At 32.6% G+C, this 25,575-nt stretch overlaps 2 protein-coding genes and 3 pseudogenes across 4 annotated transcripts; 4 read left to right on the plus strand and 1 right to left on the minus strand.

The window, feature by feature from the left end:
• Positions 1–5,469: 5,469 nt before the first annotated feature.
• The window catches only part of LOC120207042, a 30,865-nt pseudogene continuing 10,759 nt past the window's right edge, over positions 5,470–25,575 (plus strand).
• LOC120207045 lies at positions 10,499–11,301 on the plus strand (annotated as a pseudogene).
• Positions 13,145–15,527, minus strand: LOC120207044 (annotated as a pseudogene).
• Positions 16,428–19,179, plus strand: LOC120207040. Of its 2 annotated transcripts, XM_039206564.1 has the most exons (7): positions 16,428–16,491; positions 16,879–17,218; positions 17,341–17,503; positions 17,653–17,829; positions 17,920–18,003; positions 18,318–18,399; positions 18,543–18,949. In XM_039206564.1, exons 2-7 carry the CDS (start codon positions 16,932–16,934, stop codon positions 18,947–18,949), a joined length of 1,200 nt encoding a protein of 399 aa, XP_039062495.1. In that variant the 5' UTR covers positions 16,428–16,491; positions 16,879–16,931. The 2 variants fall into 2 exon arrangements, with proteins under 2 accessions (XP_039062495.1, XP_039062494.1); XM_039206563.1 differs by lacking the exon at positions 16,428–16,491 and having other exon boundaries at positions 16,863–17,218; positions 18,543–19,179.
• LOC120207041 (glucan endo-1,3-beta-glucosidase 11-like) lies at positions 20,746–24,471 on the plus strand. 2 transcript variants are annotated; one of them, XM_039206565.1, is made up of 4 exons: positions 20,746–20,925; positions 21,036–22,159; positions 22,444–22,614; positions 24,272–24,471. In XM_039206565.1, exons 1-3 carry the CDS (start codon positions 20,874–20,876, stop codon positions 22,510–22,512), a joined length of 1,245 nt encoding a protein of 414 aa, XP_039062496.1. In that variant the 5' UTR covers positions 20,746–20,873; the 3' UTR covers positions 22,513–22,614; positions 24,272–24,471. The 2 variants fall into 2 exon arrangements, with proteins under 2 accessions (XP_039062496.1, XP_039062497.1); XM_039206566.1 differs by having other exon boundaries at positions 24,298–24,471.

Genomic DNA, 25,575 nt, shown 5'->3' on the forward strand with positions numbered 1-25,575 from the left:
TATCTTACTTAAATGTTATATTTTCTAACATATAATTTGAGGATAAATATTATAAATATAATTATATCAATATAATTTTTTTATTAATTTGGGGTAAATATAATCTGGATCCTCTAGGAACAATGACAATTTATTTACCACATAGATCACTTAATTCGTGCTATCCACATGAGTTTATATTATCATTTGATATATTTGTAATATTATTTATATTCATTTAGAATTTATATTTGAAAATTATAATTATTTGTTTTTAGAATAAATTTTCTTTTACGTGTTCTATGAATATTGCCGCTATATTTATCAATCATTATATTGATATATATTGCACGTGTGGAACTCTTTGTTCTCTTCTGACACAGTCGTGAATATTAAGGTGGCCCACTAAAGATGTTCAATAATTGTAATTAACTTTTTTTTTAATTTCTTTAATTTTTTCCATTTTTCTTTCCATAAATTTTCTATTCATTATGTTACAAATCTCATCATTTTTTATTAAAAATTTGACGGTATTTTAAGTTGAACATTAACCTATTGATTGTGATAAGATAAAATATTATCCTAGAATCTCAAATGACTATCATATCACAGTCATCATGTCAACCTCCAGCTTAGACAACAACTAATATTTAAATAGAAAATGACGGGTTTAGAACATAATGAATAATCAGATTATCATTTTGTAACTTTTAATAGTAAAAAAACTTACCAAAATAGTACCTACAATCGGAGAATCATTTATATACTTAACCCTAAATTTTATTCTATCTCTAGATATATACCCTCGAAATCGTTTGCAGTTGTCAAATAAGTGGTAAATTCTTTTATTAAACATAAAACGATTTTTTATCAAAGTTATGTTTAATTATTATTGTTGATTTTATTATCTTAATTTTAAAATAAGTTGATATTTGATGTGTTAACAAACCAAGCATCTTTTAATACATCCATATTTGTCATTGTTCAATGGTCATGTCACGTTTATATAATTATGATTGCGACCGTACGGGTAATGGTTCACACGTATTCCCTCCATCATAGAATATAGTATTTATTTTGACTTTAGTATTCATTTTAATATATTTAAAAATTACTGAAAATATTTATCTTCTTAAAAAAAACTTACATGGTTAATTCAAGTGACAAGTAATTTGATATCATAAGGTATCGGGTTTGAGTCCTTATGTATGTAGAAAATCTCATATTAGATACTCACCCATTAAAATTAGGTGTGCGAAGCGAGTTGGTTCAGATTAATCAGGGTAAAGTCTTGGAACTGGGGATGGCAATGGGTTGGGTCGGGTTTTTGGGTCACCCGACCCGAGAATAAATGGTCCTCCACCCGTGACCCGACCCGAATATATAACTTAGAAACCCGACCCGACCCAACCCGAAATAATAATAAAAAAATTTTATTCAATAAAAACAGTGACTTAATTGAAAAAATTATATATAGAGGGGTATTATTGTAATTATCCCTAAATATATAGGGTAAAATTATATATATATTTCGGGTCGTTCGGGTCGGATCGGATTTTTTCCACCCTAAACACGACCGACCCAAACAGTGCATTAAAAAAAACTTGACCCGAACCTGAAATTAAAAAAAAAACCGACCCGGTCGGGTCGAGTCGGAACCCGTCGGATTCGGGTTGAGTTGCCATCCCTACTTGAAACCGAGAGGACCAAAAAGAAAAAAGAAATAGATCATTTGTCCATTTTTTATATTATATTGGGTAAATTGCAGATTTGGCCACTTAATTTTCTTCACACTCCTATTTTTGTCATTGAAGATTTTAAAAAATGTAATGGTGACATGGTAATCACGTGTGTTGTTGTGGATTATTTTTTATTCACATGGAATCCATTGTCATTCACCTCATTTCCTTTTTTTAAACTTATTTTCTTTTTGCAAATATGAAAATTTTATAGTTACATATCTATGTCACACCGACATTACAATTATCATTATTCGATGTCTTCCTTGACCACTAAAGATATCGACAAGCACACCTCATTTATCCTACTACTCTATCAATTTAAATTTTACCTAAATCAATTTAAAAATCGTGAAACTCAACCCTAAACTAAAAACTCATAAAATCTCAAATCAATCTGATATATATTATCAACCATCCAAGCAGCGTTAATCAAGATATACATCCCGCTTCCTCCTTCTCAAACTCTCAATCGTTGGGATTTGGAAGAAAATGATTTATCATTAAGAAATCCAATAAAATTCGAAATTATAAGTTTTTTTACAAAGAAATAAAGAAAGTTTTGAGATCATTTCATAATTTTCAAAATAAAAATGTATAATTATAATGTTGTTAAGTATTTAACGAAAAAATATCAAAATAATAACAAATCAAAAATTCATTTAATAAATTTAAAATTCTTATATTTTTAGTAATCAAAGTATGAGTTAAAAGAAAATTGAGAGATGCAATTATTATTTTAAATTCGCGGTTGATATGTTTCTTAAATTTTAATATTTTATTATGACTTTTTTGTGATTATTAATTGAAATTAATTAGTATAAGAGATTTTTTTATAGTTTCCTTTATTTGCTGGTACCATTAATTATGGTTCCCTATGACTAGATTGATTGCTAAATATCAACCAATTTCTTGTTTGGTTTTATAAATATGATTATGAAAATATATATCTTCTTTAAAAAATAAATAAAATTAATTACAATAACCGATTTTTTTTATATAATTTCCTTTCTCTGCTCCTATTAATTAATAATTATGGTTCTATATTACTATTTTGATTGCTAAATATCAACCAATTTGTTGTTTGATTTGAGAAATGGACACACAAATTAATTTGCTTGCTTATTTTTTAGTTTTCTCCGATTTTTATCTCCATCATTTTCGTCCTTAATTGTTCTAATTATTATTATCATTATTATTATTATATTGAATTAATCATTGGTATCTGATCTATTGATCAACTAATCCAGATCGAATACTGCAGAAGCGAGGGAGACCCTCCCAAACCAGATTCCTCCGTTCACAAATGTCAGGGTTTGAACCCCTGACATTGCTTAAGAAATCTAGTGTCGCATCCCACTAGATCAACTGGTTGTTGGTAACTACTAATTACTTTAGTGAAAGGGACATTGGATGTTTTAAATAATTTAAAATCTTGAATTTTAACTTTATGAATGTCACAATAAACATTTATAATGATCGATCTAAATTAATAAGATAATAATTCACTAGCAATCAGTTGGTCTAGTGGGATGAGGCACTAGATTCCTTAAGCAAGGTTGGGAGTTCGAACACTGATGTTTGCGAATGGAGCAAACTGGGTTCCCTCGCCTCTGCAGTACTTGATATGGATTAGACGATCAATAGATCGGATACCAGTGATTAATTAAAAATAATAATAAATCGGGCATAATTAATTATAAAAAAATTATAAAAAGAGTGTTATGAAGTGCAAAATGTGGGAATTGAAGTAGGATTACGACCACACACTTGATAAAGCGACATTGTAATAGCCATGAAGAGCATCCTTCACCAACCAAATCGCTTGGAAGAGATTGCCTTCTTACTCACTAATCTACTATTTATTTATTTATTTATTTATTTATTTATTTATTTATTTATTTATTTATTTATTTATATTTCAAATTTTCCAATGCATGCACTTGAACAATGTCCTTAAAAGGTCTTAAAAGGTCTAAAGAAAAATTAAGTCCTTAAACATTGATTTTATATCTAATTTATCCCAAAAGCTTTCTAATTTATAGTTTTTTTAAACATCCCACCACTACAAATATATTCGAATCACCTTCTTTACAAAACAAAAATCACATTGCATAGATAAATTGAGTTTTCCAATAAAGACAAATACATGAGTATTTAAAGCCATATATTCAATTAATTTTAATGTAATAAATAATTATTTTGGGACGGTTCTTGTTTTGTAAGGAAAGTGGTTAGAATATTTAAAGACAAACAAGAGTTTGCGTACGTGTGGTTTTCGTTTTGTAAAGAAAGTGGTTAGAATATAGTTGAGATTATGGGGTGTTTAAAAAAAATGGAAATTATAAAGGTTTTGTGATAAATTGGATATAAAGTCATTATTTAAGGACTTATTTGATGTTTTAGCAATATTTCAAGGGTAAAACTAAATATTAACCTTTTTATTAACAATGAAACGTCATAAATTTAACAGAGATAACAAATAGAGTGACTATTTTGTCACAAATCAATAATGTTAGTGATCATTTTGTTAAACATAGTGACTAATTTGTTACTTTTAAAACTTTAGTGGAGAAAACGAAACATCACTTAAACATTAGTGACTATTGATGTAGTTTATCTAAAAATTAACCAGTAGAATAGAGAAGGAAGAATTGTTGGGTAGTTTGCCCAATGTATATAACGTAATATCCAACGACCCAAAGCCCACGTATCCAACAAACTCAAAAACCTTAACCTCGTTCTCTAATAACCTCTACCTATTTCTCAAAACAATACAATTAATCAAGTTCATGGTTTATGTGATAGTGGTCTTGATCTCGTAAGGATGGAGCGTAACGATGGGCATGGGTCGGGTTTTGGATAATTTGAATCGATTCAAAAATTATACACCCTCCATTCGATTTGAACTTGACCCGAAAATTATATACCCTTCATCCGACTCGAACTTGACCCATTTTTTTGAGATAAAATCCGAACTCGACCCAACTCGATCCGATTCGAATTGTCAAATATGTTTCATCCCAAACCAGAACACGACCCAAACATAATATCTAAAAAGTCCAACCTCATTCAACTCGAATATGATTTTTTTAAAGTGACCTAATAAAATCACGACAAATTAAAACCTGTCGAATTTAGATTCGTTTCCATTCCTAATGGAGTGTAAGTTAGAATCTTAAAAATTATAAAATCTTCAATATTTTGAAGGTTAAAGATAAATTTAGAATACAAACAATAATTTAGAGATGTGTTTGATGATATTAACCTTGGAGATACAAATAAGCTCTTTCATTCAATGTTCTAATGACCAAAATCACCTGAATCTAGTGCATAAAAGGTTGGTTAGTCCTACCAGTTTGGACAAGGGCTAGGTCAAAGTAGGTCGTGGGCTTGCTTTGACTTGTGACACCCTACTCGGCACAGGTTCAACCACCATTACCACTCCATGAATGAAGAGATATTATCCATTTTGATTCACAGTTACGTCTCATGGTATAGATTTTTAAATCACGACATTTATGTCACGGGTTCGAATCCTGATCTATGATGTCAATGAACAACTTTATGACCCAAGTTGTCGTCTTATCCGTCGGGTTGGAGTGCTAAGAGTGCCGAACTGATGTGTCGGATAATCTGATTTGCATATATGTGGTTGTTTTAGAGGTCTCACTTTTGCAAAGCTGATGGATCAATATGTTGTATCACTTTCTTAAAGCATAATCGTTTGGCAACATCTTCAATGGCAATGGCATCTTCTTCTTGTTTTAAGTCCTCATGCATACGGCTTTTCCTAGATTCTCTAGGGCTTCTTCCACGAATAGGAAGCCCTAGAAACAAGGACGGAAACTAACGTTTGCGTTTATATTTTTTTATCTAATAATAATTTAAATCTATAAATTTAAATATCAAATAAATTATATCTTATCTATCCAAATTTTAAGTTTAAATATTTAATAAAAGAATGCATCACGGTTAATGCCAAAAAGAAAGGTATACCCTCAATGTTATTTTCTTCAATTTGCAAGCAATGAATATTCTTCCTATAATTAAGTAAATTATAAATGATACGATCGTGGATTAAATAATTGATATTATTTTTTTAAACTCAGTTTTCATTAAATAAAGGACAAGGTATAATAAAGGCAACACAATCCCAACATAAAAATCCAAAGGGCGTGGTGAATAAAATCATAACCTTCCCTTGAATGCATGTTTCGCCTTTCAAATACCCTAACACTATTGATGTAGGTATGGAGATTGAGAAACTAATCTGATTGATTGTTCCTCGAACGGTTCTGAATGCGTTGACAATCTACTGTAAAAGGAAATCTAACTGTATGACATCGTCAATCTTTCCTGATCAAGAGGTGCATCATGAAGACTGCAACACGAATCGTCAAACTATCGTAAGAATACATAAATTGTGCCATAAAAACAGACAATAAAACAATGTTTCAAGAATATGCTAAAATAACAAAATCAAAACAATGAAGATGATTATTTAAAATTAAATCAAGAGAAAATAAAGAAAAGTAAGGTGATGGTATTTTTTTATTAATTCGGAATAAATATAAGATAATATCTTTGGAGAAAAAACTAATGTTAGTAAATTTTGATTGATTGGAGTAGCAAGTCTCCCTCTCTTGTTATTGTAATAATTTAAATTTATATATAAATTTGGGTAAAGTAACAAATGGTCCCCTGACTGTATGATACCACTTTATTAAGTCCCTCGATATTAAAAATTACAAAATGATCCTTCCACTATATAATGTTACTTTGTTGAGTCCCTCAACTATTAAAAGTTACAAAATGGTCACCGACTATTCATTAAAAGTTACAAGATGACTAGGATACGATAGTCGTTGAGATATGTGATCGATTTTTATCATATCATAGCCAATAGATTAACAGTCAACTCAGAATACGTCCATCTTTTAGTGGAAAATGATGAGTTTGGAACATAATGAATAGTCGGTGGCCATTTTGTAACTTTAAACAATCGAGGGACTCAACAACGTAACATTCTATAGGGAAGGACCATTTGTAACTTTTAATAGTCGAGAGACTTAAAAAAAATAGTATCATATAGTCAGGGGACCATTTGTGTACTTTACCCTACAAATTTAAATATATTTAAGCGTAATTATATATGATATAAAATATTGAAGGAGTTATAAGCAATTTAAACATTAACATAAATTACATATTTCTTGACATTCCCTCAATATTTTCTTCAAGATTCCTTTGTTTCTTCCATTGATTTCTTTAAGGAAAAGTCTTGTCAACATAAACATCTAAGCGTCCGGAGCCTCAAACTGAGGTCGTGAAGGTGTCTTAGGCCCTTCAACTTTCCTCACTTGTCTAATTTATCACTTTTCTTACTATTATATTTTTACATCAGTTTAGCGCTCGAAGTTACTCAATTGCATCATTCTATATTTTACCCTTAATTTAAAACCCTAAATCTTAAATTATAACCATATACTTCTAAATCCTAAATCTTTGAGCCTTATTTTTTTATTTAAGATAAATAAAAGACATTATTTATTTAAAGAGAACTCTTGATCAATTGATATTGGACGTTTACACTCCTAACGTTCTTAATACTTAAACTCGAAATCTCAAAAAATGACAACGATTTATTTATCATCGAAATCGTTTGTGGTTCGTGCACTATCGATTCTTAATTTGATTGATTGATTGATTTAATCCGCTTTTGATAACACTAGCATTGAGTCGAGTAGATTGAATGGAGTGGTACCACCGTCTTTTCCCAAAAACATCATGACCCTTGTTTGTATATCCGTCTGATTTGGAATTATTAAATGTATACGTGTCCTTAAAATACACTCCTCTCATTGCTCCCCTATTACTGCCAAAGACACCCGCCCCAATTTCCTTCACTTTGTTTCAATCGAAAATCTAATGGAAAAATTAATAAGGATAAATTTACATTTTAGTGCCTACGTTTTACTTCGCTGTTCAATTTTACACCTAAACTTGATTTTTTGGTTCATATGAGTACCTAAACTTTGCTTCTCAATTCAGTTTAGTACTTATAATTCTTTTTTATCCAAACGTGATCGGTTATCCAAATAGATCTAATTCTAAAATAATCTAAAGTTGAATCAAGAAACCAAATTCATATATCAATTTAGACCCAAAAAAATACAAGTACAAAACTTAACAAAAAAACAAAGTTGAGGCATCAAATTAAATCCAAAAAATATAATAAAAGATGTCAATTAAAACCTCGAAATTAAATTTAAACATCAAATTTATAAACGTTAAACCAAAATTCAATAAAATTTTGGTGAAAATGTATCAGAGGTCCCTATACTTTAAAAAAAATTAATGTGACTTGTATTTTTTTCTCTCTCTCAATGTGGGCTTCCAACTCATAAAATAAACTCAATGTGACCCTTTGACCAATGTTTTTCATTGTTGACCATTACGATGTTGATGTGACAGTTCACAGTGTTGACGTGACAGTCAATGGTGATTGATAACGTGGCGGATAATACGGCAAATGAATTGCCACATCAACACCGTGGAATGTCACATTAGCTACGTGAGCTACCACGTCAGTACCGTAACGGTCAATGACCGAAAAGATTGATCAAATTGTCACATTGGGTTTTTTTCTGAGGTTGAGGGCCACGTTGGGAGAAAAAAAATATGATGACCACGTTAATTTTTCTCAAAGGTACATGGACCTTTGATGACTTTTTACCATAATTTTTTGGGGGATCAAATGTGATAGTTTTTTTCACGGGGTATAGTGTTGTGGAAAAGGTGATTGCAATGCGAACTTATCCTAACAACTTTAACGGAGCTTTATCTCAAGCGTTGTCATCATTTGGTCAAAAGGCAAAAGTGAAAACCGTCGTCATTAACAAGTTGCTTCACCATTTGGTATCTTACCCCCCAATCATTTCCTTCTTTTTTTCACTTTTGGAAAGCTTATACCTTTACGTTTAATTTAAGACGAACTAAATTATTTCCGTAATTAAATGAATAATTTAAATTTTAAACACTAAAAATTATATAATATTTTTTTCCGATAGTTTGGTATAAGTACGATATAATAGTTTAAAAAAATTCAATCGTTTGATATTGAATATTCACACCTATGATATTTTTGTACTCGAATTCGAGACCTTAATAAATAATAACAATATTTTTACGATTGAGACCACTCGATTCATATAACTACATCATATTTGAGTGTTAATTGTCGAATTACCATTAAACAAGTGTTAGAGGGCTCACTCACCTTCCTTCAGCTGTTAGATTGTGACCAAGGCTGTAAAATGAGACGAGACAGATCGTGAGCTACTCGAGATTGACTCGATCAAGGCTCGATAAATACTCGGATCGAATGGACTCGACTCGAGCTCGAGTTCTAACGAGCCGAAACGAGCTACTCGATATTCGACTCGAAAAGCTCGTGAGCAGCTCGAAAATTAATATATTAAGATTTTATTTTTTTAGAAATAAATTATTAATAATATTAATATTTATGTATTGATTTTTTATAAAAAAATACATTAAGATTTCTTGTATTTAAGGTTCATGTTCGAGTTCGAGTTTGAGGCTTCAATCGAGTTAAGTTTAATATTTTTTTTTCATTTCGAGCTTTTCGAGCTGCTCACGAGCTTCATTTTAGGATTTCGAGTTCGAGTCGAGCTTGAAAATTTTAAGCTCGCGAGTTTTCGAGCCGAGTCGAGTTTCATTTCAAAGTTTCGAGTCAGAGAAGCCAAGCTGTGGGGAATTGCAGAAGCGATCCTTTTTGTTAATTAAGGCTCTATGATTAAGAGAGAGATTCATGCGCAATGGAGCCCATTCATAACATTCATATCTTGTCTGCATCTAAATAATTCACATCTTTAATCATTTCCCGAATTTGAATTACAATTTAGTACATAAGATTGATTCTCATTTATAAATATTTTAAATTGAAAAAAAAAAAATCTTTCGGAGTAACATTTATTTATTATAATAAGGTCATTTATTTATATTTACTTCTTATGATATTGAGGTGTCACATAGTAATTCGATTAAAGTTTAGAGATGATAAGAACTAGTGGAGAGTTAATTGACTACCCTACTTTGATTTTATACATTTATATTATGATTTTTATTGTATTTATTTATGTATGGAACTTAATTTTAGGGTAAAGTATACAAATGGTGCCTCGATTATAGGATTTTCCTTTCTTGAGCCATCTAGTTATTAAAAGTTACAAAATGGTCATTGACTATAGGATATTGCTTTGTTGAGTCTCTCAACTATTAAAAGTTACAAAATTCTCAGCTGACTGTTCATTATGTTTCAAACTTGTCGTTTTCAGTTAAAAAGCTGACTGTCTTCTGAGTTGAACGTTAACATGCTAATTGAGATATGATAGTCATTTGAAATTCTAAGACTAGATTTTATCATATCACATTCAATAGGTTAACGTTCAGCTCAGATTGTCGTCGTATTTTAAACGGAAAAGGACAATTTTGAAATATAATGAATAGTAGAGTGATCATTTTATAACTTTTAATAATGAGGACAAAACATATCTTATAATCGGAAACTATTTATGTACTTGTTTAACGCTTTTATGTAAGAACAAAAAAAGAGTAGGTAAAAGAAGGAAAGTTAAACATCAATTAATTAAGAGATGACAAGAAATTGTTAGCCCTTGATGCACATATGCATTTCTTCCGTGCCTTCTTAAATATCCCTATAAATAATTATAAGCATCTCCATTCCTTCACACACGCCAAAATTATTCTCTCCAAAAGACACTAAATTTCCAACCAGAAAAGATCAAATGCGGCCGTCTCCGTCGCCGGCTCCACCGGTTACTTCCGGCGAATCACCGGACATGTCTTCCACTTCGAATTCCACGTGTAGTCCACACATTTGCAGGTGGCAGCCGTACACGAACTCAAACGATTTTCAAGATAACGTAGCCATGGTCTTAATCATTCTCTTCTGTGCTCTAATCTGCTCCGTGGTTCTCAACGCCATCATCCGTTGTTTCTTACGCTGTGGTCACGGCGGAGGAGGAGGAGGACGCCGCTCGCGGCGTTTCGGCCTTCCCCTAACCCAGCGAGACCTCGAGGAGAGAAAGCCTGTCCCGGAGGCGGGTATAGCAAACATGGTGGCGACTCCAACGGTGGTTTAACGGCCGGGATGAAGCTCGCCGGAGCGGAGGGCGAACCCGAATGCGCGATTTGCTTGTCGGAATTCGTGGAGGGCGATGGGATTCAAGTGTTGGCGAAATGTAAACACGGTTTCCATGTGCAATGCATTCAGCAGTGGCTGGCTTCGAACTCCTCTTGTCCCACTTGCCGCTGTAGCTGTCTTCCTCCGTCGCCGGCAGAAACTACCCGTCAGTGCGTCAATGACGACGGTTCTCGACCGGTGATACCATGACGGGAACCATAGCAAGCTTTGGTGCTCGTCTATACCGTACGTTTTTAACATTTTTCTTAATTCAAATATTAGTCCCTTGTATTTAACATATTCAAAACTTTGCTTACGAATCATGAGCGTAAGTGGGTTCATACGTAATCTATTCGGATGAAAATAACTCTCTAATTGGGTTAAGAATTTAATTTTAATATACTTTATTGTAAATGTAATAAATAATTCAAATTAATAAATCAAATACTAATTATTATAAAAGAAATTAAACCTTTTTTGAAAACCATAGCATTGAAATTATATATATATATTTATTGAATTTCAATTTTAAAATTTTAAAAATTGAACCGTCAGACATGATATTTGCCACTTGTTCTGCAATTAATGGCAATCATAGCACAAGAGAAAGGTTTCGATCATATATAGTTAGGGTAAATATAGTATCTAAACTTTTAATTTTTTTAAAATTATATTTTGTTTTATTTTAGTATCATGTTTAAAACTTAATGTTAAATTTTGATTTTTTTTAAAGTTAGGAACTAAAACGGATCAAAACTGATAATTTAGGTATTAAACGTGTTTAGTTTTTAACGGTGAAGTACTAAAATGAACAAAATTAAATGTTAAGTATTGTTTTGAAAAAAATTAAAAGCTTATATAAAACAATAAAATGAATTAAAATTGATAATTTATATACTAAATGCTTAATTTATTCTATAGTTTAAATTTATATTTAATGAAACCCATCACCTCGAGTTCGGTGTGCACTGTAGAGAATATTGTAGTTCCAAAACAATTTTCATGTTAGCCCAATACCCTAAATAATTGTCTCTCATTGGGTATTGGGCCAAAAAACCTAGGCGTACTAATTATTTAGCCCAATACGATATAAAGTAATTTATTTAGGTATCTACGACATTTTTACAGTGACTGGAGTGACGAGTTCTAATAAAAATATTTTTTATTCAAACTTTTATTCCAATGTGATGAAATTAATAAAAATATATTTTATTAAAATTTGTCACCTCAACGTGATGAGTTTAAATAAAAAAAATATTATTTGAGTAAACTTGTCACTCGACTTAATGAGTTCCTTAAACACTATAACAAATGTCATAAATCTCAAAATAAACTTCTATATGCTATATTGGACTAATTATTAAATATGTTTGCCTATTGGGAAAAAATCTAAGTTTAAGTCCAAAATCTTCATTGTAATGGGCTTTGTTGCGGAATTGTAAATTTACCCAATTTATTATTAAGTAAAGTACATTAGAGTATGGTCGTAAATGAGACGAGACAGCGTGAGCTACTCGAGATTGATTTTGTCAAATATTGATAATAATCGACTCGAATGGACTCAACTCGAGTTCTTAACGAGTCGAAACGAACTACTTGATACTCAACTTGAAATAATATATTAAGATATATTTTTAAAAAATTTATTAATAATATTAACATTTAGTTGTTGTTTTAAATGCAATGTAAGGTTTTCATGTATTTAAGTGTTAACTTCGAGTTTGAGTTTCAATCGAGTTAAGTTTAAGATTTTTTCATTTAGAGTTTTTTTTTAAAAAATTATAAATATAATAATGGGTAGATGTTTAAGGTTAATGGGTAGATGTTTTTAAATTATAAAATAAATTTTAGATTGATTCTCAAGCTTCAAAACATTATAATTGAATCCTTAAAATAATAATGTACCAATTAGGTCATTCAGTGTGAGTTTATCTATCAGTTTAAACATTGATAAATTTCAAATCAGATCCATTAGATCATTATCTGTTAATCGTTCCATCAATTTAGACGTGAATAAATTTTCAATATGCATGCATCAATCATATAGACAATTTGGATCTAACGTGTTAAAATAGTCGACCATATGACGATGCCATACGAAGAAAATAATCGAGCTTGAACCCAACAATCATCGATCATATGAAGAATACGATACGAGAAACATAATTAAAATACGATACAAACATGTATCAAAATCTAAATCCGGGATTTCTAATGAATTTCTTACTCTTGTGGAGTGAAATGGCAAAATGGGGCAACATGTACTAGTAAATATTGATACAGATAATGAACGATGTAGGCAACTACATCTACACGAGTATTTCTTTCTTTTTCGGTTCAAGAACAGGTGGGTCTATGTCGATTCCCATATTAGCAGCAGTCCCGGCTATAATTCTCATAGCCGATTCGATGGTTGTACAATTCAGATCAGGTAGCTTTTCAGTAGCGATAGTACGTAATTGATCGATCGTGATCTTCCCCACTTTCTCTTGTTTCGGGTCCTTGGAACCTTTCTCCAGTCCTAGAACACAAAATATAATCAAATTGCAATCGAAGAATGGTAAACACATGGCAGCCAAAAGTTATTCTCCCCATGTCTTTAATCAATCACAACTTGTTTCTAACATGCTCATTTCTATGCACAAGTTACTTATGCAAGTAATCGGCTACATGGACTCGGGAAAAGGTTGTTAAACTTTTGTTCATCTTGTTCGAGCACGGGATACCTAAAGACGGTCAACCAAAATCTACCAAGTTCATATGAATGAAAACTTACAAATTAGTCATAAATGTGGTGGTCGTCAGGGCCGGAGAATGAGGATATATCCATTGACAAGTAAAGAATCAACACAATGCAAATAGTGCATTAGACTGATGGTGTATATCAATATGCAACGACCAAGGGAACACGGTTTACTTGGAGGAACAAGATTGGTGATATCTACACAAGGCATGATCCCCAAGCAAAAAATCTTCATACAAAAAGAAGTCCAGCAAATGGCACAAAATATTTTCGATTCCGACATGCAAACACATCTGGCTACACATAAACAAGGACTGAATTATGAATGTTATCGTAACAACAACCTATATTACTTAAACTTGAGAGGGAATATTGGAAACATGTATGATTTCAACCAGCGTAATTTTCATGTATTTTGAGAGTCCTGGGAGAGTTATGTTTCCACACCCATATGTCTAGAACATGTCAGACAATCGAACACGGTCACTTCAAGAAAAAGAGTAGGAGAAACATAGACAACCGACATCTGCAAATTGAACTTTCATTGTGCATACAACATCCCCGTCGCTATCTAAAACATTCGATCTCTGCTTCTTTTTCATTCAATATCTTTTCTTTTCCTTCTTCTTGTCTCTTATGAAACAACTACATGATGAAACCTAAGTTCTCAACAAATCTGCTAATGTTATTCAACCCAGTGGACTGAATCGAATGCCGAAGAACCATGCATAACTAAAGCACCGAGTACAAATCATTGCCAACAACTTGCAAGAAGCAAGCACACAGGCAAATGTACCGAAATAGGGGATGCTTCCAACCCCGAAGAGAACAAAACTCGGCTTCGATTACTTCGATTTCACTAGTTTACCTTGAACAAGAATTTAAGCATAACAAATGAAAAAAACAAAGAGACAATGCCAAACTATAACACATGTAATTATACCCAACATAAAAACATCAAATCACGTCATGTAAAGACATACCAAGTAAGTGATATAGCAAAGAAGTAAATATACCTGCTGCCTTAAGTAACAAAACAGAAGCAGGAGGTGTCTTAGAATGAAAGTGAAGCTTTTATCCTGGAAAGCAATTAAAAAAAGCACCCATTATTGTTCAAAACTACTGAAGAAATCAATAAAGAAAATGGACAGAAGAAGAAGAAAAAACGCACATCGTAGACAGTAATTTCGACAGGGATAACATAACCAGCTTTATCAGCAGTTCTAGCATTGTAATCCTTACAGAAGGCCATAATATTCACACCCTTTGCTCCGAGCGCCGGTCCGACAGGCGGCGCCGGTGTAGCCTTACCTGCTTCGAGAGCCAGTTTTATACCCAACCACTGGAAAAACACGCATAAAGACGTAAAATGTCAGGGAATTCAGGGTTCGGTATCGAATGTAAATGGAAGAAATTAAACAAATCTCAAAACCTTTCTTGGCTTTGCCGCCGGGTTTAGGAGGAGCCATGGCGATGACCGTCAAGAACCTTGGAGTCGAAGAGATGAGTGGGGAGAATTTTGCACCGAGGAAATTGAGAGAAACGCTGGGATTTGAAGATAAGTTGATGGGTGAAGGACAAAAAGAACTGGAAAGCTTGCCATTGCCGATGTTTCGAGGGGGAAATGAAGAGATGAGATGATGGAGAGTGGATAACGAAGATGCCATTGGAGAAGGCGAGTTGAAAGAGAGCAGAATTGAGAAGAAGAGGCATAAATCCTTTTGGATAAAACCCAGAATTTCTATCTTCAAAAACTTCAATCTAATCTTCAATTGGGCTTCACTTTGAGTTGAAATTGGAGCTGGGTTTCACTCAGGATCACACTAAGCTTCTGGGCTCATTTTAAAAAAATATAATTTCTCTCCAATTTTTTCTTTTCTAAAAATTAAAAAATAATCTAATTTATAAAGACTTTGATAAACTAAACTAAATAATTTAATAATATTTTATAGATATTCATAAATTATCAATTAAATTTGTGGTATAATAACGATTAACATGGATTTACAATGCGTAAAATATATTAATTTTACACAAAAATATAATCATTCGATAAATCTAAAAAGGGGTTAAACTATCGATTCCTAATAACGAGAGACTCTTTATCGGCCAAAACCTCCAATGCCTAATAGAGGAGAGACTATATCAGCCCTCGACGTTTTAGGTTAAAAAGATTCCTATTTTAGAACGTTAATAGTATGTTAAGTAATTTTTTATCTAAAAATAGAGGTTTTTGTTCAAAATAAAACGTTAGAGCTAAAATATTTCAAAAATTAAACTAAAGACTAAAATGATCAGTTTAATCAACGTTTTGTGAATGTCGATCTATTAAACCATCTATGCCTAATAGAGAAAAGAGCATATATAGCGCAGGCAAAACGTTGGGTAATTCACATTTGCCCCACGACGATATAGTTTCATATGGTCATTTTTTTAACTTAACGTTAAATTTTGAATGGATACTAAAATAAAAAAAAAACTAAATTTTTTAATTACATGTACTAAAATGAAATAAAAACTAAATTCTAAGTACTGTTTTAAACAAAATTAAAAGTTTAGATATTAAAATAGATCAAAATTAGTAGTTTAGATATAAAAACGTGTAATTTACCAAAAAAAAGTCAGCGAACGTGAAAAACGAGAGAACGCGGCGACGAAAATGAGAAATATCGTCGCTATAAATAAAGCGTACAATTTTACAAGAAATGACTCAGTGAGTCAGTTCTCTAAGCTAATATAAAAAGAAAACAACGAAAACAGAGCATGTGCCCGCGTCTTCACCAACAGAGCAGCGGCAGCAGGTGGTAACTGAATAACCCTAACCAACCCATTCGACCAACCAGAAAGCATTTGTTAAAAAAAGGAATAAAATAACCCCAAAAAAACACCTTTTTTGGTACAAATTTTACCCCTTTTTTTGCCCATTTAGAACCCAACAATTGCCAATTATTTCCCCGTTGTTTCCACGCTTCTTAGCCAAATCTCAAAACCCCTTTTGTCAGAAACATGATTTAATTAATTGTAGAAACGTAGATGAACCGATTAATATATGAAATTTGTCAGTATTTAATCCGTTTCCTTATTTTCTCGAAATCCTTATCCGTAATCTACTCAGCGCCTTGTTGTCTTTGTTTTCCTGATTCCAACCCTCGGGAGATTGCAGCGCTTAAAGATGGCTTTGGGTTCAGTTCTTTTGCAGATTCTAAGGAAGCCGACGATCGGGGATGTTTTGAGCGAGTTAATGATCTTCATGGCTCCTTTATGGGTCGCTGTATTGATCGGAGTTTTGGTGGGATGGGCATGGAAGCCGAAGTGGGCAAATATGGGCAGAGGAATGTTGATTGATTGTTCTGGTTCGAAGGATTCAACTCCATCGCCTTCAGATTCTTCATCTACAAGTTTTGGTTTCATTTCAAGCTTGAATTCGATCAAGTCTCAGTTGATGCCCAGTTGCATCTCTTGGATTTCAGATGATGGGATTCAAAAGGATTCTTTTGCTTTGCCACCTAACCTTGATTCCAATCCCTGGTTTGTGATTTCACCACTTGATTTTCACTTTTGGAATTTTTTTAGCTAGATAACAATCGGTGTAGAATTGGGTTTGTCTTTGATTTTGCTGATAGCTAATAACTTTTTGTAATTGGGGGCAGTTCATCACATATTTCCAAGGGGAAAACTAGTTTTGTGACAAATGATGATTTAGAACATTTGATCAATTTAGTTGAAGAAAAGGATGGAGACCCTGCTTGGGTTCATATGATGGATTGCTCTACTCAAACTATGAATTATCAAGCTTGGCAAAGAGATCTTGAGGTACCATTTTGTGCTATTGTATAGTTAAATTCATTGCAACCAGTAAATCAAATTATCGAAACCCGGTTATAAATTTGCCTACCTTGTTGTTTTGCATCTGTTTGGTACTGCATTTGAACGATCGGATTATGTTTTTGTTGTTCATCTAGGCTGGACCTACAGAATATCGTAGCCGGACTGTTTTCGAAGATGCCACTCCCGAGATGGTGAGGGATCTCTTTTGGGATGATCAATTTCGACCAAAGTGGGATAAGATGCTTGCTAGTGCTGCAACTATGGAGGAGTGCCCCACCACTGGAACCATGGTGGTCCATTGGGTTCGCAAGGTTCGTAAAACTTTTATATGGATTCCTCTTTTTCGTTGATTTTAATGGTATTGGAACATTGTGTTTCTAAAGCGTGCTTTCTTTCTGCAGTTTCCTTTCTTCTGTAGTGACAGAGAATATGTGATAGGTCGTCGTATTTGGGAGTCGGGGCGGTCTTATTATTGTGTTACTAAGGTAATCACATATTCCATATTCCAAATTCCAATGCTACGATGCTTCCTTACAGCATTTACAGTGAGAAATAACTCGGTTTTGCAACCGATGTTTAGATTGTTTCCTAAGCTTTGAGTTGCATTAATCTGATAAAATAACTTAGGCGAATCGACATCCTTTTACGAATTTGATGGCTCAATTCAATGGTGTTATCAACCTAAGAATAGCATAAGACTATAACATTGCATGCCATGGAAGCATCATGTTAATCAACTTTGTTTTTTCGTTTTCGATGCACTGAAGTTTAACTCGTAGCATGTTACATCACATTTCAGGGAGTACCGTGTGCCTCTTTTCCGAGGAAAAGCACGCCTAGGCGTGTTGATGTATACTCTTCGAGTTGGTGCATTCGTGCAGGTATTGGACTTCACATACAAGCATAAAGGATAGGGACATTATCCAAATGAGTCTTGGACTATATACGTTTGGTTTAGGTTTCGAACACATATAATGTAACATAAATGCCTGCCAATAATTTGTCCGTGTTTTGTTTTAAACAGTCGAATCGAGGAAAGGGGATGGCCAACTGACTGCATGCGAGGTGTTACTTTTCCATCACGAGGATATGGGTATACCATGGAAAATAGCAAAGCTCGGGGTCCGACAAGGTATGTGGGGCACTGTCAAGAAGATCGACCCCGGCTTACGTGCATATCAGAAGGAGAGAGCATCCGGCGTTCTATCCCATTGTGCTTTCATGGCTCAGATCAACACTAAAATAAGTGCAGACTATCTGAGGTCCTTTCAAAGCAAAAGCAACGATTCACCGGAGCTTAAAACACATAATTCGTCCGAGAAACCTTCCGTAAACAACATTCGCAAACTTTTACTTGTTGGCGGAGCTATCGCCCTTGCTTGTAGTCTCGATCGAGGCCTCATAACCAAGGCCGTTATATATTCGGAGTAGCCAGGAAGGTTTGCAAACATCGGAAGGAGGTTGTAAGCATATATATTCCCTTCATCGATTCCGAGTTTGCCACCGGAAACTAATCGATACTACAAGCCTGCAATGGATGACCTATTCGCTTGCTTGCTATTAAAGAATTGGAGATCAAAGGTTGTAAACTTCTTTTTTCATCCCGACCATGAAAAGTTCGTTCCGATCCGGCGAAATAATGAAAACCATTCTTCTGATGATCCTTTATATTAAATTTCTATTTTCTTCTTGGTCGTTTTGTGTTATAGATCAGAGTTTTCCGTTATACTCGTTTATCTTTCGACCCAGAAAATAAACGGATAAAACGGAAAACTCTTTCTATCCCTGAGATCTCTATCGGAATAAAAATGGGCTCTTTACTTTCATCTGGCCCATGGAGACACCAATTGGGTGTGTGTGTGCATGCACACGTAGTACAATACTTAATCAGATCCATCCAACGGCTGAGATCAGCCCATGAGGGATGATCAAATATTGTGGGCCACCGACAGCTACTCGTCTTCTGACTCTGCTTGTCCATAGTTTCGATGCCACGTATCTGGAGCCGTTTCTTTGTCGTGTTGTACTGTACCACACTGAAAGATAACCGCACTCAATAAAATACTAATTTCGTAGGTAAAAACAAAAGCTGTCTAAAAAGTGAAAGCTGTAACCCATGTGAAGCTTGTCGGTGAATTAAACTTTTAACTTTCCGAGATAAATATCAAACTTAATTGTATTAAATATCCTAAAGCTATAACTTTTGTTTTAAATTGGTCATTAAGCTTTTAAATATTTTAATTTCATTCCAAAACTATGATTCTTATTTTAAATTATCTTTGAGCTTTTGAATATTCTAATTTCATCTCTAAACTATGAATCCCTTACTAAATTGACTCTAAACTTTTGAATGTTTTGATTTCATCCCTAAATTTATCTAAATATGTAATTAGTTTCAACTATAATCTAACCTAAATTTTGTTTGTTTCAAACATATAATAATATAACCTGGTCTAACGATTTTATTAGTAAGTGATGTGATCAGTATATATGTATAGCTTGGGAAGAAATTAGAATGTTAAAAAAGTTTTGGGACCGATTAGAATGAATGTCATAGCTTTGGGATGAAATTAAAATATTTAAAAATTTGAGGACTAATTTAAAATTATAATCTTTGTTTAGCATAAAATTGGACCATTCAAAAATTTATGGACCACTTTAAAATGAGGGTCATACTTTTGAGGGTATGTGATCCAATTAACTCTAAATATCAAATATTTAAAATATAGGGTAGACCATCTAGATACTTTAAGTATCGTATTGTTTATATCATTGAACTTTTAATTTTTTAAATTATAGCACTGAACTTTGATTTTCATTTTATATATACAACTGGACTGTTAAAACGATGTTGTTTTAGTGAGCTGTCTATGTCGCAATCGTTAGCTACATCATCGTGGTATAAATGATACAACGTCTACAGTTCGGTGATATATAATATAATTTACCCTTAATTTAATAAAAAAAACAAGTGGCAATGTATTCAATTAGATATTTAATTTTGAAATCAAATAGGCAAAGAGATTAAATTCCTGAATATAAAAATAACAACGGCTAAATTATAAAATTTTAAAGATTACATATACTAGGTACGTAATTAAACCATTAAATTATTGTTATAGAAATCCATCACTTCTAGTGTGGAATGATAATATTAACCACTGTCGCTAAAACAACTTGATCAACACTCAAATAATCGCCGCCTCGCCTTAAATATCAAGCTTTTTACAATTTTCCCCTCCCGGAGAACACTCCACTCCACTGCTCATAGATCAACTTTCTCACTGGTTCATCACAGTTGTCGCTTTAAGCTTTTGTTAAGCTAATACATTAGTGTATCCACTGCTTTGTTCCCATGGATTTCCCTAGATTCTTGTTCTATGCTACGATTGTTCTTTCGATTTCAGGTACTGGGTAGCACACTTTTCTGGGTTTTTCTTGTTTTCCTCGTCTGGGTTGAACTGTAATGCATTAATTTGCTGGCATTTGTTTGCATTTTTTATGTTGGTTTTTGCAGTTTGTTTGTTTGCAACAATGGCGAATTCACTGGGGATCAATTACGGACAAATAGCAGACAATCTTCCGTCACCAGAAGACGTGGTACCTATCGTTAAATCGATCGGAGCGACCAAAGTGAAGCTCTACGACGCAGATCCGAGAGTCCTGAAAGCTTTTGCAAACACTGGCGTCGAATTCATCGTCGGATTAGGCAACGAGTACTTGGATAAGATGCGAGATCCGGCGAAAGCGCTTGCTTGGGTCAAACAGAACGTTCAATGCCACTTGCCGGCCACGAAAATCACCCGTATCTTCGTCGGGAACGAGGTTCTCACTTTCAACGACACTTCTCTCTCCGAAAACCTCTTGCCGGCGATGCAGAGCGTTCACGCCGCCCTGGTCAGCCTCGGACTGGACAAACAAGTGACCGTCACGACGACACATTCGTTAGCCATCCTCGAAACCTCTTACCCGCCTTCCGCCGGAGTGTTCCGCGAAGATCTGGTCGATTGTTTAAGCGGCACTTTGAGCTTTCATCAGAAAACCGGCTCTCCCTTTTTGATCAATGCGTATCCTTTCTTTGCTTATAAGGGGAACTCCAAGCAAGTTCCGTTGGAATTTGTTCTTTTCCAGCCGAACCAAGGAGTCATCGATCCGGCGACGAATCTACATTACGACAACATGTTGTACGCTCAAATCGACGCTGTTTACAACGCTTTAGCGACGCTCGGGTACAAGAAGCTCCCGGTTCATATATCGGAAACCGGTTGGCCGTCGAAGGGTGACGAAGATGAGTTCGGAGCTACACCCGAAAACGCGAAGAAATACAATGGGAATCTGATCAAGTTGATGTCGAAAAAAACCGGGACTCCGATGAGGCCGAATTCGGATCTCAACATTTACGTTTTCGCTTTGTTTAACGAGAACCTGAAACCGGGTCCGACTTCGGAGAGGAATTACGGGTTGTTTAAGCCCGACGGAACGCCGGCTTATTCTCTCGGGATTAGTAGTACTAGCAACACCGTCGGAAGTGGTAATACAACGACCGCAGGTGGAAATAACGGAAAGCCTCAGACGACGTTGACACCGCCATCTTCGCCGACGAGTTCTTCCACCGGTTATTTGTCTATTTCTTCTGCGACGGTAAGATATAAAGCAATCACATTTTCAGTGTTGATTCAGATGATGAAACTATCAGGGAAAATTAAGTATTTAGTATTTAAATTATCATTTTTAGTTTATTTTAATATTTAAAATTTAATTTTTATTTTAGGGTCTATTTTTACAAAGTTTTAATATCTCATTTATAATCTAACGTTAAATTGTCAAAAGACTAAAAATATAAATATTAAAACGGATTAAAATGAATCTAAATTAATTATTTAGGTATTAAATATTTTTGAATTTTTTGCTTTGGTTGAAAGCAGGAGAGATATGAGTTGGTGGGTAATGTGGCGGTGATTGTTACGTGGTGGTTGATTAAAATATTGGTATAACGGCCAATTAGAAGCTATTATTTTCATCGGACTTTTGAAAAAGATGGCAGTGGAGAGGGAGTTATTAAAGAGAATCCGAGGCAACTTCGTTGATAGGGAAAGGTAAATTCTCTTTTTCTTTACTTGTACGCTACCCTTTTGTATGTTTTAATATTTAAATTTTTATTTTTTTAAAATTTAACGATAAATTTTGAAAATGGGTACTAAATGAAATAAAATTTAAACTTTAGGTATGATTTTAAAAGAAATGAAAGTTTAGATATTAAAATAGATTAAAATTGATAATTTTAATACTAAACGTGTAATTTATCCTAAAATATATTGATTGTTTTCTAATATTTGAATACATTTTGATGATTTTTTTTTGTAAAAATTTAATAAATTTAATAGATATTTATAATTTTAAAATTTTTAATAATTATATGAACATATTTTAATGAGATTTAGTATATATTATAATTTGTTTAAGGATAATATTACCTAGACAAGATTTTTAGATCTAGATTTGTCTAAAGGTCTAGCTTTAAAAATGAACCAAGGCAATAAGATAGGTTACTTTGTATTAGGGGTGTGCAAAATTACCTAAGTCAGTTGACCCGATCCGTCGACTTGTCGACTCGGATCTAAAAAAATTGGGTAATTCTCTAAAAAAAAATTACCCGTCTGGGTCGGGTACCCGGCCCGACATTTCCCGGGTCGGGCTCGGGTCACAAAATCTAGTTTTTTCGGGTACCCGGTTACGTGAGTACTCGGTTAGTTTATATATATATATATATATATATATATATATATATATATATATATAATTATATAAATATAATCAATTATTTACATTATGGATTATTATATTTTGTATTTTGAACTTTTAAATTTTATGTTCGGATATTAGAGTATGTAATTCGAAGTTTCGAACATTTAAATTTGTGTATATATTTTTTAAAATTAATAATTTGAAAATAAAAAATTAAAAATCGGGTATCGGGTACCCGTAACATCCGGGTCGGGACACGGGCCGAGAAATCGTCGACCCAGAAGTTTCGGGTATCCGGAAATCGGGTACCCAAAAATCCGGGTATCCGGATTTGCACACTCCTACTCTGTATATAAAAATATTTAATCTGAATCTAATTTGGCCAATTTAATTTTAAACTAAACGAGAAGTAAGAAGTGTCATAAATAATAGGGTAAAGAACAAAAAAAAATCATTTGAATATAGAATATTATTTTATTAAATTTATTGATTATTAAAATTTATAAAATGATTTATCAATTATAAGGAGTTGATTTATTTAGTCTCTCAACTAATAAAAATTATAAAATGATCAATTGACTATTTATTATATTTCAAATTAGTCATTTTTCGTTAAAATATTTAGAGTCATCTGAGTTGGACGTTAACATGTTGATTGTCATATGATAATCGTTTGAAATTATAATATTAAATTTTATCATATATCAATCAATAGATTAACGTGCAATTCAAATAATCATTAATTTTTTAACAAAAAAATGATGAGTTTAGAACATGATAAATAATTGAGTAATTATTTTGTAACTTTTAATATTCAATAAACTCAAAAAAATATTTTTTTAATTATTTTTTAAATTTTTAATAATAGAAATATTAAATAAAATAATATTATATAGTAAGAGTTTATTTAATTGAATAATCTTAAAAGGGGTGGTATTGGTTGCTTTTGGTTGGCATGAACGTGTCGTCTTCCTTCACTTTTTGTTTTGGTGCCTTTTTTGGTTGCAGGATTTTTAGCTGTTTGCCTCTTGCAGGGTTTGTTGAGTTTGATGGAGAGAGGGATCTTTTAGATGATTATTGTTAATTTAATTCCATTAATCATTGCTCTAAAATTTTCTTAATGCCCCCTTGGGGTTGTTGTAGTGACCATAATGTACCGTTATTGACATTTTTTAATTATTATTATTATTATTATTATGCCTTTTTAATTAGCCTTTTTCCAACACCAACAACCTCATTTCATCTGCGTTAGTATCCATGTACGAACGAACCGATCGACCTTAGTGATAAAAGAACTGTTGGTATTCTTTGAGTTTCTTAATTCAAGCATCATCAATATTAGAGGTGTGAAGTTCAATATCGAATGGTTAAGAATTATCTTTAAATAGATATTGTATTAGCTAATAAGTGTTGGTATAAGTGGTTGAGATTTAGGAATTTGAGCTTATAAGGTCAAGTTCGAGTCTTACTATTGTCACTCTTGATAGACAATCTGTAAATTCTTATATAAATCTCGATTGGGTTTTACTATGCCATGACCTTGGACGGGGAGTCACCCATAACTTAAACTTTTTAGTACAAAAAAGAAAAAGATAGCATTACATATTTACTCCAGATTAATAAAAAATAATATTATGTATTTAGGGATGGATTGAAATAAGTGTAAGGACAATCATATTATTATTAAAATTTAAATATTTTTTAATAATTTAATTTTATATTCTTATAAAAAATTACAATTTCTTAAAATAAATTATGCGATTAAAAGAATCAACAATGCTATAACAAAATTGAATAATCAAGTTCTCACGAAAAAATTATATTGATTAAATCCTTGTAGTTGGAAACTTGATCAATTAAGTTCTCTTGTTGTTATTTATAATGACCTAATTAATTATTTATTTGATGTTAATGTTTTAGTTGAGTGCAAATTGCAAAAGCTATAAAGTTAAAGAGTAAATTACGCATTTAATATTTAAACTATCAGTTTCAATCTGCGCTTTAGTATTGTCATTTTTATTTCTTTAAAAATAAAACATAATTTTTAGGTTTTGTTTCATTTTAGTATCCACTGTTAAAATTTTGACTTTTTAGTATCTAAAATATCAGTTTTTGTCTGTTCTAACAACTAAACTTCAATTTATTTTTCAAAATTTAATGTCAAATTCTGAATAAGGTACTAAAATAAAAAAAATAAACTTTATATATGATTTTGAATGAATTAAAAATTTAGATACCAAAACGAGCTAAAATTAATAATTTAGGTATTAAACGGTACCCAAAAATCAATTGTAAAAAATAATTATAAACTT

This window comes from Hibiscus syriacus, unplaced genomic scaffold, assembly GCF_006381635.1.
Source record: "Hibiscus syriacus cultivar Baekdansim isolate YM2019G1 unplaced genomic scaffold, ASM638163v2 tig00014304_pilon, whole genome shotgun sequence".
Taxonomy (NCBI): domain Eukaryota; kingdom Viridiplantae; phylum Streptophyta; class Magnoliopsida; order Malvales; family Malvaceae; genus Hibiscus; species Hibiscus syriacus.